The sequence below is a fragment of the Pocillopora verrucosa genome, chromosome 6, assembly GCF_036669915.1.
Source record: "Pocillopora verrucosa isolate sample1 chromosome 6, ASM3666991v2, whole genome shotgun sequence".
In the NCBI taxonomy this organism is placed as follows: domain Eukaryota; kingdom Metazoa; phylum Cnidaria; class Anthozoa; order Scleractinia; family Pocilloporidae; genus Pocillopora; species Pocillopora verrucosa.
Window position 1 is genome coordinate 18,981,660 of NC_089317.1, and position 15,000 is coordinate 18,996,659.

At 38.5% G+C, this 15,000-nt stretch overlaps 1 protein-coding gene and 1 pseudogene across 1 annotated transcript in view; one reads left to right on the forward strand and one right to left on the reverse strand.

Moving 5' to 3' along the window:
* The first annotated feature begins 3,189 nt into the window (after positions 1-3,189).
* Positions 3,190-4,880, forward strand: LOC131777568 (uncharacterized; annotated as a pseudogene).
* A 1,053-nt stretch (positions 4,881-5,933) lies between these two features.
* LOC131777563 (uncharacterized) overlaps positions 5,934-15,000 on the reverse strand; it is a 10,231-nt gene continuing 1,164 nt past the window's right edge. The window contains exons 2-8 of the mRNA XM_059093870.2: positions 14,660-14,867; positions 13,270-13,580; positions 11,868-12,008; positions 11,266-11,588; positions 9,846-10,994; positions 8,858-9,125; positions 5,934-7,530 (exon numbers count right to left, since the gene is read on the reverse strand). Of these exons, the coding sequence (XP_058949853.2) occupies positions 7,123-7,530; positions 8,858-9,125; positions 9,846-10,994; positions 11,266-11,588; positions 11,868-12,008; positions 13,270-13,580; positions 14,660-14,867 (2,808 nt within the window). The 3' untranslated portion in view covers positions 5,934-7,122. The remainder of the gene's footprint in view (positions 7,531-8,857; positions 9,126-9,845; positions 10,995-11,265; positions 11,589-11,867; positions 12,009-13,269; positions 13,581-14,659; positions 14,868-15,000) is intronic.

The following is a 15,000-nucleotide window of genomic DNA, read 5'->3' on the forward strand; positions in this document are numbered from 1 at the left end:
TCAAGTAACTCAAAAGAAAATATCTAAGCAGGTACAAAAATGGTTCACGAATTGTAAACTGATAATATGTTAATAAAATCTCCTTAAATTAATGATGTAAGACAGCAGTCACCATGTGCTTTTTACCAACTAAACTTTATAGCCAAATAAGGGAATGCAAAGCTCTGACGTAACCAACTAAATATCGCCAAGGTGACTTGCATGGCTTCTAGAGATGATTTCTCTTCTAAGTGCCTTAGGGATGATGATGCATTGGCTCTTTAACAGTATGAGGAAATGTCTTCTCTGCAGGTCCAGTATTCCCTGATTTGAATAGGCGTCTCGTTTCTCTGCTCTGGCCATCCTACCGATACTGTGGTTTTCAGAGTTTGCAGCACTGGGTCTTGCTCAGTTGTTTTTTGTAGCTGCGCTTGCCTTTCACTTGACACTGACAGTGCATCAAATGAGTTCAAGCCTTGGATTTCCAGTGCAAACACTTGAAATTCTTCATCCTGTTCTTCTTAGTTGGGAAGGTAGGTTCTAAGAAGGTGATCCGCTGAGTACCTTTGTGAACCAGGTTTATACTGGACATCTAGGTTGTAGCGTTGTAATCGGAGTAACCGTGATCCGCTGAAGTCTGCAGGGAGCAACTAATACTGACTTCCTAAATATTGCTTGCAGTGGTTTATGATCAGATTCTACAATAATCTTCTCTCTTCGGGCTAGGTACTGGTTAAATTTTTGGCAGGCAAATACGATCGCAAGACATTCTTTTTCTATTTGTGCATATCGTTTTTCTATTTGTGCATATCGTCTCCCAGTAGGTGTAAGTGGCTTCCCTTTCTGCAGAATGGTAGCTCCAGTATAATAATTTTTATATTAAGGACAACTTTTGGTGTTGAATTGAGAGAGCGTCAAAGTGTTCTTGACGATGAAGTTGTAAAGATGCTGTACCAACAAGTCGATAATTGTATCTTTGACGTCATAAACATACTCCGGCTTAAGTTGCTAACCATTCAAGGACTTCTACAATTTTCGCCTTAACAACAATTGCGCAACAAAAGCAGAAGATTACCTACCGCATATACTGATGACTGAGGTCTTGGGTAATCGTTGCTTGTGATAATTTAGAAAGTGAGCTTTTATGTGAGAGTCATATATCCTGGATCTTTAAATCTTTCAGAAAGGAATCGTCATAGTTGACAGCCCTGGCATCGGCGAATCTGCTATTACGTATGACATGGTAAAAGCATACCTTCCAGGGGCTCTCCTATTTATCTACGTTATCAATAGTTCAAACGCCGGTGGAATACAACGAGACAGGGTAAGAGACGTAATATAATGACCGCCATCTAGCTGTACGATGCCAAAAAATGAGGGGACAGTGATAATCAATTAGTCGGTCGCGTGAACACATATGTGGCATTGTTAGAAATGCTACAAGAAAATTGTCTGCGGCTTAACGTATTTGGTTGTTTGAAAGCCCACTATAAACCTGCAAATTTCAATTCAACCTGGAAATAAGAAAAAATTTTCCCTGTGGATGTACCCTATTTATATAATTTATTTCTTATTGTATGCTTTGTCTTCGAAAAGTTTAAGGAAAGTAGGGTCTGGCACGGTACGTTGACATTGGAATACTATTTCTGAAGGGCGGCTTAAAGATTAACAAGAGGAAAAGAGAAAGAGAAAGAGAAAGAGAAAGGGAGATCATAGCTACATTGAATAGACGCAATGACGAATAGAGGATATCAATTGATAAACGAACCATCATCATGATAATTTTTGATAAATTCCAGTCTTCTGTTAACAATGCTCCACTGAAGATCATTTGCGCTTTCACCTCACTGTCCAAGTACCTCACGTCTCCAGATGTTGTGCAAAAATTCACTTTGTGGACATTGGTTGATACTCTACGGGCGATGGAGAAATGGGAAGTGACCAAATTTTACATTCAAGAAGCATTAACGAAGCGACTTTAGAACTTTATTGAAGCATGGGAGGAACATGTCTTTTCCGGCGCTCGTGGCTCTTTGATTCAGCACTTTCAACAGCGATACAGCTATGTCGTGGAACAATTTGAAAACCTGGAGAGCTTCTCCATAGCAGATGATGTGCCTGTTCTATCAAATGACTGCCTCCCTTGAGAGAAATTCTCTGTGGCTAGCAAAGTAGTAATAGGGGTCACAAGTCCTATTTGGATTCCAATTGGCGTGGTTGCCTTCGTACTCTGTGTTCCAGTGGTCGGGGTTATGACTATGAAAGAAAAGTTAGAAAATTGGAATAAAATAAGAAAGTGCGAAAACAAAAAATGTAGCTTCATGGCAAAAGCTTCTTTGGAATACCTTTTTGAAGTGGCTAAAGAGCAGAATCTGAAGTCTCTTGTGGTCGAACAGCTTAACGAGGCTAGAGTCTGTCTCGAGAAGGTTGCAAATCGCATTCCCGAGCTCATCAAGGCTGACAAAATATTTTGCCAGAAACTGACAAATGACAACAGCTCACAGAAAGAACTAGATTTCTACAGACCGATACATGGAAAAAGGTTTTCAACTAGGGAGAAAAATGGCCGTTTTTGGCATTCAGAAAGTATCCATCATGGACATCAGTTGCGACGATCTAGAATTGAGGGACGATCGAATTTCACCTCTCGGTAGTGACGCACTTAACAATGGCCATAGAGGGACATTAAAGACGCGATAAGGTGAACTCGTTCAAGTAGCTGTGAAAGTGTGGAATGGTGAACTTGAAAACTTTGATGCAAGTGACTTTCTTTCCGAAAGAGAGACACTGAGGTTGGTTTCCTTAATGCAGTTTTCATGTCTTCCGCACTGGTTTGTTATCTCTTTCTAGCCCTTTGTTTATTTGCTTGTTTCAATTGTCTTAAAGCCTTTTTGTTTTGTTTTGTTTTCTCTTTTATTAAAACACTCACCAAAAAGTAATTTTTTGGGCTTCACGTTTTTTGATGGTTTACAATTTTTGAAAGAAGAAATGAAACAATGAAAACAAAATGTAAAAATATAACAACATAATGAAATCATAGGGTGGCAACAATTAACTGATGAAACAAAGAGTGATATTGTTTCAAAGACACCAGCTAAAAGGTAATTCATGAATCTCATTTTTTTTAGGAAGCTGAATCATCCATTCAACGTTAAGTTCTGTGGTGCTGCACAGATTAGAAAAGAAGATCGGCTGAGAGTAACTTTCGTGATGGAACTCTGCAAAGAAAACTTGATGGGAAGCACTTTCCAGAATCAGGACTATATACCTGTCCTCAACACCTGGTGCCGCGAGAGATGTAATTCGATGGGCGAGAGACATCGCCAATGCTCTCGAGTTCATACACAGCCAGGACATTGTTCACAGAGATTTTAAGTTGGAAAACATCATGGTAAGTACGAAAAATGACACACGAATGAAGATGGGAATGGCCCCCTTTTGCCTACTTTGCGTCTTTAATTTTGCGATATTAAGTAGGAGAAGGAGGGAGATAAATCATCACTTTTAAATTCACTGCTTGAATTTATGCAGATAGTTATGCAGAAAAGGCCACCTTTTGTTCAAAATAGTCCAAATTTTATCATATTTCAGAGGGGCATGTGATAAAAAAGCCCAAACATTCTCTAGCTCTTACATTTATACTGCATGGAAGCGAGAACCGCCGCAGACTTAACAGAAAAGAAGTACAAATGAAGCTTTCCAGTAAGCTTAAAAGAGTCTTCTACTTCTGTCTTTTGTTATATGCATTATTTCAGAGCTGAAACATGAAGATGATGCCAGGGTCACTAATCTCAATGTTTCTAGAGAAGCCAAGATGACCACAGGAACATGAAGGAAACTTTTTACATTGCCTCAGAAGTGATCAGATAAGGGTTTTACGATAGCAAGGCTGATATCTACAGCTTTGGTATAATGCCCTAGCAGATGTGGTATGGGAAGAGAGCCCTTACAGATAAAGAGGGAGACGCTAAAGTGGTTAGTGGTCAGAATGCTGAACGTAACAGGCAAACTTAAGTCGACTAAGACAGGAAGAAACCCCCGCCTGAATGGCAAGATCTATTGCAGGTTTGCTTGGATAAAGAAGTAGACAAACGACCAGATGCCCTAGCATGTCATCAGAAGTTGGCCATGCTCTACCGGGACACAGCTCCACCCATTTGAACTCTGATAATTTGAAGAGAATCTCTGAACGATTTTGAGAATAATAGTAATGAATGTATATATATATTATACCAAGGAGAATTTTGAAGTCTCTCTAGAATTACAGTAGACAAGATTACATAAAATATATTCTCTTTACCCTATAAAAATAAACACCATTAGTCTCGTTAGCTTCTGAAGGGGGCTTACGGAGTTGTACGATGAAGATGCAGTGAGTAGAGACAGTCAAATAAATATAGAAGTGAACTTTTTTCACATGATTTCAATGGGTGAGTTTAGATCAAGATTATGTTACTTGGGATTTATAAGTGCAAAGGCAGACCTCGCAGACCTCACCGTGTTGTGTGGTTCTCCAAAAAATTAAGCAAAGTCTGTAAACAATCAGATAGTGATGATTTTGACGATTATTGCGATAAGGTAGATGACGATGGGGATGAGAAAGAAAAATATCAATCAGTTATGTATAGAATTGTCGGTGATTTAAGATGAGTTCTTGTTCATTACGATGATACTAGGTATACGACTGTTTTGTAACTTTTTTATGTTTCTAAGGGAAATGTTCTCTAAAAACAAAGTGATTAAGGCTTTCCGTTGTGCGCAATGGAAACTTGAAGACTTGATCTCTTAGAATTGCAAAAGTTTGTATTTGTTGTGTGAAATGTATTTCTTTCGTGCACCTAGTAAATGAAATGGTTACTAAACAGATATTGCGTTCAATGATAGCCCGAACAGATTTTTGAATTTACTTGAGAACAGGCTATAAGATAAATTTATGCCAGTGATTTAAATCTTCCATTAATTAATAAACTGATACAATGCTAGAGATATAAATACATTATATGTAATAATAACTGCTGTCATCATCACTAAATTCGGACGGTACTACATACATTGCAATTGTGCAATAAGCTTTCAAAAAAGATTCACAAGTTATGTGAACACGTTGTGGATACAATCCTAAGCAAAATATTTAACCATAACTAGCCAATTTAATTTTTTTTCCGAAGTCATATAAGAGCTCAGTTTTTTGTAAATAAGAAATTTCGGCTGACAAGAGGACTTAGCAATGGCTAAAATTTGTTTTAACCCTTTAACTCCCAAAATCTGATTGTTAATTCTCCCCTTTAGCTGTTACACATTTCCATGTGAATTAGTTGCAAGAAATTGGTGTTAGATCAAATAAAAAACTTCTACCTGATGAGTTTGAGTGTTCTCATTACCTCATTGCTGGATAATGTATGGATATTATTGGGAGAAGTTACATCTTATCTCGATGCAAAAGAGCTCCATCACCCAATGAACTGAACTGGACTGGATTGAGTGATGGAAATTCATTTGTGGGAGAACAGCAAATACATGAGCATCACAATGAAGTACCTGAACTGTTGCTTATTCAAGACATTCACTGTTTTGTATATAGTCTATATGTAATAACATAATGTTGAGCTAAATTACGACGAGTTTCGTTGGTGTTTGTCCATTGTTATTTGCAGATGAAAAAATGGAAATCTTTGTTATATTAGGAATACAGTTTCATCACGGAAAAAGTCGTTATTTATCACCTGTGGGGAGGGGTCGAGGGATTTTATTTTGTTGGGGGGGAAACACATGGTTTTCAGGGGCAAGGGGAGGGACCAGTCGCGTCTAAAAGAGCTTAAAGTGGGACAATAGAAAATTGACTATTAATGAGGGGGAGGAGCACGGTGGCAAAATGAGAGCGCATGTTTTGCTACTCGAGCCATACGCGCTCATTTCGCCGCTGTGTCAGCATATGTAGAAAGTGTTGGAAGATCGATGGCTGAAAAACCTGGATCCAGACTTTATTTGACCTTCACAGTTTACAATCTTAAGAAACAATTAAGTCTAATCATCTTCGTAAATGCATCGTTCAGCAATTTTTGAGGGGAAATGATGGGAGTTTGTTTTCTCCTCCCAAGTTTAATCACACGATTCCGTCATGAAAATGTACGCTGCTGAGTATTGAAATTCCTTCCAAGGGAACTTCTTCTCACGTCATTTGACCCTTTTTGTGCTTACAACTCCATCTCTGTGATTTCTTTAAACTTAGATATGTGATATCTGACCTTCCTGTATCATATTTAATCTTAATACTTAAAAAACAGAATGCTCTATTCGAAATCTTCAAGGAGTTAACGATCACAAGTGTCTTACACCAGATGGTGAAACTAGTCTAAAATCCGACAAAAAGCTTTTAAACAAGCTGAAAGAACAATATTTGCCTTCCAAATATTCTTTTTTTTCCTCTTTTAAAATAGTAAAACGTCAACTAATTGACAAAAGCCCCCAAAAAATAAGACTTCAGGAGATTAATACACATGATAACCAGCTCTCATTAAAAGATATCTACTAAATCATTGACACTCTTTTATGCTTGTACCAGCTAACGATACTATCACAATATGACTTGACTATGCCTTTTTTACATGAGAGTACGGTCGCCTCTCTCTCTCTCTCTCTCTCTCTCTCTTTTTCTTGATTAAGACTTTCTCAAGTCTCTTTTTCGCTTGCAGGGTCTAAAGACTACCAGGGCATAAGAATAGTGAGAGACCTACCATACACCACTCCTACATTCCGTCAACTCACTGCGTAAGTATCTTTGTATCTCATACGCTTCTTGCTTTAATTTTCATGCCTAACGAAGCCACTGTAACAAAAGATCCTCTGACAAACAAAGCAACAGATGAGCCACCTACACCTGTGCGCTTAATTAGGCCTTTCGGAATCATCCAAAATGACACTGGTCTCGATAGAAGTCCTTAGCACCAGCACTGATTAAGTCCAGAATAGGTTTCTATGATGTACGAACTAAGTTTGAAACGAGAAAATTGGCGCGGGTGTGGCTAGTCTATTTGCTACAACAGTCATATGGGATATCTTAAAACAATCTAAATCACTGTTGCTCCAAAACAGTCTACACTTGAAAAGTAAACACGTTCAAGGTAGTTGCCTAATAACCAGTGTTTACGAAGACGGTCCGCCAAATTCCTGATAGAGCTGAGCCAACTTCTCATAACACTCGCTCGCATCTGGTCGATTATCAGGTTTTTCGTCCCAGCAACGCTGCATCAGATCGTGCAAACCAGGTGGAGGCTTTTTTGAGCCTCGGACATGCGTAGGTCTTACGCCCTCACCCACTTTTTCAAAGAACTCCTGCACATTTCCTATCACATCAAGAAGGGCTCTGTCACCATACCACATCTCCCAGAGCATTATACCGAAGCTGTAGATGTCTGCTTTGTAATCGTACAAAGAGGACTTGATCACTTCAGGAGCGAGATACAAAGGAGTTCCCGCCATAGTACCCGTGATCGCTTTGGCTTCTTTAGAAACACCGACATCGGCTACTTTGGCAATGTTTTCTTGCGAAAGCTGTGGGATAAAATAATAAAATCCATGGAAATTGATATATTTTAATACCAAAGTCAAAAAATTTCGACTGCTAAAAAAACTAGATTCGTCATTTTTATAAGATAATTTGCAGAGCTGATCCCTTGCATGTTATTGTAAATCAAAGAGCACAAACTCATTGCAACACATTGTTGTCTTGCATTCTGTCCAAAAACTAACTTGTTAGCTTGACTATATGGAGCTGCTATTGTTTTGTTGGGGCCAACATATGTTAGAGAGCCAGGATTTTTTTCTGCCTCTACTTAATCTATAGTTGCAATAATTTGTTACACGAGCCCCATTCTTGCAAGAACACACCAGTCTGTTAAAGAAAACAGTGTTAAATATCGACTGGCACAATATTTTACCTTTCTTATACTTTGTCGAGTTCTTTCACGACAGTTAAACTTAAATGTCTTCTTATTTGAGATTTTTTAGCATTAACATAACAGTACTATGTAGATGGCATGGGGATAAATGAGAGAATACGGGCATAGACAAATTTTCTAACCTTTCTGCTATTGTTCTTTAACCTTTTCAAACTTCGTATTGGTATTCTACTTGGTTCACGATCACGTCTACATACACGATGAGATTTGCGTCTATGCTTCTCTCGATCAACATTAGATAGCTCAGTTGAAGGCCGAATAGAGATAAATCAGGTTCTGTTATTAAAAATTCTTCAAAATCTGTCGCTATTTTCAAAATAACTTTGAAACGCATTATAAGTAGTTTTAATACAAAGTTTTAACCTCTTTAAGTTGAGTCAGTTTTGTTCATGTTAGTTTCCGATCAAACGTTAAGTATTATAACCGCTTGTGATTACCATTAAAAAAATTGTTCTGTAGAAACCGAGGGATTACAATATTAAAGGTTTCCCCAAGTGGAACCCAAAACAGACGAGACCTCTGAAAAGAAGGCAAGACATAGTGAAAACGAGACGCCTGGAGGTGTTAACTTGGGACGCGTTAGTCGTTATCTACAGTCACACTGGTTTTACGTGGAAAATAATGAATTTAATGCTGATCCTTCAAATTACAGGAATTAAATCGAAAACTGAAGACAAAACAGGATATCATGTGCGGTCGCCAATCCAGCCCCAGCCAATTTCATTGCGAAGCACAAATACGCGGCTAATTTTAAGCGAATTTATAGCGTGGTCTGCCACAGGTATCTCACGCAGAAATCAGGAAAACTGGGTGAAGGCGAGCGAATAAGAATTCGATGAAATGCGAGATGAGTCTCGATTACGAAGATGATTATAACTATAAATAGTCACGATAACCACTAGTCCCAATTCTTAACTCACCAATATATTTTCCAGCTTGAGATCTCTGTGAACGATACCTTGTCTGTGAATGTAGTCCAAAGCATCGGCGATGTCTTTTGCCCATCCGATCATATCTCTCGTAGCTGTAGCAGTTGATGACTTTCCAGGTATATTGCCTTCATCCCGGAAAATGTGCGTCATCAAGTTTTCCTTGCAGAGCTCCGTCACCAGAACTGCTTTCAGCTGCTCCCCTTCCTTGTGAAGTGCTGCACCATAGAACTTTACAATAGAGGGATAATTCAGTTTCCTACATAAAGAAAACGTAGCGTAAACAACCTTCACTCATAAAACAGTATGCATATATATTCTCTATACTGTTATCCAAATATTTTCTGATATTGAGTTGATGACGTAAATTGGCCACCGTAAAGAGTTTGAAAGCTGATGTTTCGAATGTGTTAGCCCTTCATCAATCACTCTGACAAAGGGCTAACACGCTCGAAACGTCAGCTTTCAAACTCTTTACGGTGGCCAATTTACGTCATCAACTCAGTTGATAATACTAAAATACCCTGTTATACTCTCCCATCGACCAAGCACCATAGTTTTTCTAGAAACTAACAATCTATATTCATTTTCTGATACTGACAGGAAAATTTAGATTATCAATCAAGAACTTCTTCTGTTTTCAATCAGTTCACTTATTATCTGACTGAAATGCTTGATTCAGCAGATTTCTAAGAGCTCTAACGGTAATGAATTGTTGGGAAAATGAATGATGATGTGCCTCCCCGTAAAAATATGCCTAGATTCTGGGTGTTCTGAAAGCGACAGAAAAATACCACGTAATTTAAATAAATTCTCTCATGACTATGAGCTCCTTGAACAGAAAAGAATTTAAAGATTCAGAAAATATCTCATTAGCTACTGGCCAGTATATATCCAGTACTTCTCCAAGATTTTAGCCGATGTATTTTCCTTCATTAACAATATAACATATCAAGATCCAAAACATAACAAAACCAACCTGAGTATCTCTGCTTCAGAAAGAAAGCCGCTAGCAGTATCTTCGTTGAGCTCCTCGTTCCACACTTTCACAGCAACATCTACGGGTTTATCCTCTCCTTGTATCTTCAATTTTCCTCGATAAACGGCTGCAAACGTTCCACTCCCAAGAAGTGCATTGTCTTTCCACTCCAGATCGTCGCAGCTGATGTCCATGGTGCGAACCTCTTTAATGCCAAAAAGGGCCATCTCATCCCTTATTTGTACACTCTTTTTGTGTAGCGGTTGGTAGAAATCTTCTACTTCTTTCTTAGAACGGTTCTCGTCTCTCAATTGTTGACACAACATTTTGTCCTCTTCTATGAGCTGAGGGATCCGATCTAAGACCTGCTTAAGACAAACCTGAGCTTCTTTAAGCTGTTCCATCACGAACGACTTTAAATGCTGTTCTTCAGCTGATTCATTCAGATATTCTTGGGAAGCTTTCGCCATAAATGCACACCTGTCTTTGTTGTATTGTCTTGTTTTATTCCAGTTTTCAATCTTTTCTTTAAGTGCCATGGCGCCAACTACCGGGACACTGACCACTAAGACAACCAGACCAACTGGAACCCAAATTGGACTTGTGACCCCGATGATGACTTTTTCGGCGACGCTAAAGTCATCCGATGCCAGCGGGTCACTTCCTGAGCCGACAGCATCTCCGGCTAGGACAGAGCCCTCCAGCATCCGAAGTTGACCTTCGACGTAGCTGAACCTCTCCTGAAAGTATCGAATCAAAGAGGCGCGAGCATCGGAAAAGATATGGTTCTTTTCTTCCCATTCCTCTATCTTTTCTTGAAGTCGCCTCATCAGCGCCTTTTGGATGTAATTCTTTGTCAGTTCCCAGCTTTCTTCAGTATTTGGAACGTCATCTAATGTCCACAAAGAAAACTGCTCAATAACGTCTGGAGACTTAAGGTATCTGGACAGTGTACTCACAGCGTGGTCTGTCTTGTTTTCGAGGTATGACTGCAGCTCTTTGCTTACTGTACCTTGCTGCCTCTCAATACTTTTGAGGCGGTTTGTGATAAACATCATTCGTTCTATCACATCTTTACGATCTTCGGACGAATTACGAATGAACGCTTTCGTGTGGAGGGCCATACGTGCAAGAAGATAGTCAAGCCACCTGAGAATAAAGAAATTTTTCAATTGTCTTTTACACTTCATCACTATATTTACTTATGCAAAGCCAGGCTAAAGAGTTTCTTGGCTTTTTTTGCACTGAATTAACATTTTATGCACTGTATTACCTTCGGCTAATGCGTTTTTGTTTCCTGAAAAATATATTTCACGCAGCATCAAACTAAAGATATTTTCATTCCTATATTTCAGAACTAAAAATACATTCTCAACTTCTTCAATAATAATTTTGTCGCTAAGGATTCAAAGCAATTTACCTCCACTGAATCTGTAGTCTTGCTTCAATACTTTTCAACACCATGGACTTGATACCATTCATTAGTTTAGCAAACTCTTCCGTGACTACTCCAAGCTTCTGAGCTTCACTGGCATCTCTTGCTGACATATAAATGATCTGAGATTCTGGATCCAGAGAGGGCCAACACTGCGTGAGTTTCGTCAGGATATGGTTCTTAACTTCATCAGTTTCTACTGGCGGCACCTGGTCCCACTTGTTGCAAACGAAAAGGGCACAATTTGAGGAAGATTCCCTTTGTTTGTCAATAGATACCTGTCTGGCGTGTTCGATAAGTCTTTCCACCTGAAGGCCAAAATATAGAATTACCTATCTGTCGACTCTTTTTGAATAGTTCAGAAGTTGCCGTTTTGGAAACGTTATGCCTCACGTAACCGCTATGCAGGAGCATCTCTGTTCGTTAAGTTCCTTCTTCTTGCGCATTTGACGAAAACTTTTGAACAATCTGGTTACTCTAACACTTTTTAAAAATAGAGGATTCAAAAAATGATACGATTTTTGCAGCACATTTTCCTTTAATTATTTTTGAAATGAGAATGCATTGCGCACTTTAAAGTGCCTTACCCTATCTCGCTGTATTCCACCGGCGTTTTCACTGTTGATGACGTAAATAAATGCGAAAGCCTCTGGAAGGTACTCCTTTACTATGTCATCCATGATGGTAGATTCGCCAATTCCTGGGCTGTCGACTATTACAACATTTTCCTAAAGGACACTTAAAATATGAGATGTAACAAGCAAAATACTGAACATGAAAGCATCTTTGCTTCGAACTTCAAATCCCGTACAGGCCTTAATTTTTTCAAGCTATATTTTCACTAATGCCTAAGTAGGATTTAAATCCCTTTCATTTTCATTTCTTAATCTGCAGATCACATACATGATTTTCATAAATTCACCGTCATTGAAGCAAAATATTGTCCTCGAGGATCGCTATCAAGAGTGCGTTTCGATTGGTTGTCATAAGACAAAACCCAAAGTAATCCCAACAATCAATCAGAGCAAAGGAAAACATCACACAATACAATGAGAACCCAAAGAAAAAACAAGCGAACATCATTTTGCAGAGAAAAACGCAAGTCAGTTGCAATTGGTTTTAGTTTTGAATGTGATTAATTAATGAATTGGCACGAGTTTTCTGGACCAATCACAGAGCGAGCTTAAGTCCAAATTACTTTCAACTCTAAATATAATGTCCTCTATATCTGTTTGTTTCAAGTGACATTTTGACCTCCTTAGCCGAATTTATCATCAGAATTTAGTCAGACGTGACTTCCAGCCGATTCTGCTGTTACTAAATTATTATTATAATATAGCTGGTAAATTTGTCTAATCAAATTCAATTGCGCGAGCGTGGTTCGTATTCCTATTGTGCATGCTCATGACGTCAGTAAACAAATCCCTCGAGAAAAAAAATTTCCATCGGGTTGAAAATGTTATAAAACAATTGGTGCATACGTCATCTGTGCGTTCATTGAGATATGAAGCACTTGGGAAGTTTGGAGAGAGAAGCTAGAGCCTCGAGCAACTCTTACGCATCTTTCGTGCTCTCCAAACTTCCCGCGTGCTTCATATCTCGATGAACGCACGCTGACGTATGGATCAATTGTTAAGTGACTGTAATTAGTATACATCCGAAGAGATGTGTGTAACTATTCAGTTGAGATGCCAACAACCAATCACCCCTTAGATCAGTTCATGTCACAATATAGCAAAGTGAAATTCTAAATAAAACGTGCACAAGCAGTTAGTATGCAGGATGGCAAATTATTTGCGGAAGGTTAGGAATTTGGAGACTTTAAATTTCTCTAACATCCCCAATATCAATTTCAGTCATAAAAGGACAGTTCTAATATCGTAAAATACATCATTGCACGAACATTCTTAAGCTTGCTGACATGTGCAATATGTTTCTAAAGGTCAGTTCTTAGACCGCGTATAATTACTGAGCTTGCTCATGTCTAACCTTCAACAGATTGTGAGGCCAAAACAACTCAATCTTTTCGTAATCTGAACCCTTTTCTCTGTTCGTCTTTAGGTGGACGAATTCGGAAATCTGTTGAAGGTAACTCTGCTCGGAGGCTTCGGATGGCTTGTTTAAGAGGACGGTCTTTGAGGTATCCCCTGATCCTTTGTCTTTAAAGTGCGCCACCAGCTTTGGTGTATCTCCATATCTTAGTTCACAGATGGTGGATGTGGTACTCAGAACGGAGTAAGGAAGAAGCTGTTCTCCAAGGATAAGATTTAACAAAGTGCTCTTTCCTGAACTTGTTTCGCCTGGTAAGTATAAACAGGTGAAAATAGGGAGGGAAGTTGGAAAAAAACATTGGTAAGAATGGGTCGATTCTACTTCAGTTACGTCGAACAAGAGAATCTGCCTCCCCGGTCGTTTCCTCCAGAAATCCTCAACAAAATACCATTTCCCTTCTTCCTCTAATTCGCTTTCATAAAAAAAACTATTCCTCTTGCTGTTCACAATTATATAGCTTTCACCCAGATATCAGTTCGAGGTTGGCTATGTTATGTGCTACGCTCAAAAGACAGACTTCCGTAAAAGGAACTATCAATAAATAGTCTTTGTTGGTCTAGACCAGCAGATTCCCACTCTGTACACTCGTTTTGTCATAAGTGTATTGCACTTATTTATTAACCAGACTGGCCAAGTTCAACAACCTGGTTTGAATGGGGGGCCTGTGTACTAAGAGTGAGATGTTTGGGAAAAGTTGTGGGGCAAAAGGACAGGTCAGTGGAGTCCCTTATGACATACAAGAACCAAGTAAAAAAATTGGATAATTGAAAAATGGTGAATAAACGAATGAGTGATTTTATTCCATCAATAAAAGTCATATAATTTAAATGTTGTAAGATTCAGAGTTTTCCATAGAATTAAAAAAGTATTCGTGTGACTGTCAAATTTGATTAGTAGATATTAGTCATAAAGGTCTTACTGTTAACCCTATAACCCTTAAGAGTGACAAACATCTAACTTCTCCTTACAAGGTCACCTCTTATTCACATATTCAGGTCATGGGAATTAAGGAAATGATCATCAAGTAAAGGAACTCATGATTGTTAAACAAAGTAAACAGTTAATATTACTTAAGGGAGTACATTACACGAAAGCACAATTAAGGGAGGATGAAATATACTGAGTACAATTCCCTCATAGAAATATAGTTTTAATTTAATTCATGGCTCGATCATTAGCTTACTAATTAGCTGAGGCTGGATTAGTATAATAACTGAATGAGGCCTTCTTTTCTTTGTCAGTCTTAAATTTAAGTCTCTTGGGTGAGGAAGTTGGCGAAACTAAAATTTCAAAGCAATGGCAGTCAAATTGTTTATTTATAACAAACCTGCAACAAGAACAATGTACTCTTTTCCCAGCAGATTTTTTTTGTGGGAAGCTATTTTTTCCTTGAGGTTTCCGATGTTCTGTTCCAAAAGGGCATGAACTTTTTCATCCATACTCTGCAAGCAAACATCCGTGTGTTCGTAGAAATTGAGCAAGGTTGCTCGTTTTTTCTCGTCTTCTTTCTTTGCCTCCGTCAACACTGAAAAGGCCTGATAAATGGCACAAAATGAAACAAGTACTGTGCATCAACATTCTCCTGTGTAAAATAAAGATTAATTTTGGGCCTATTTGGTTAATTTAACCGTTTTACAGTCATTTTGGAAATCCTTATAACTAATAACA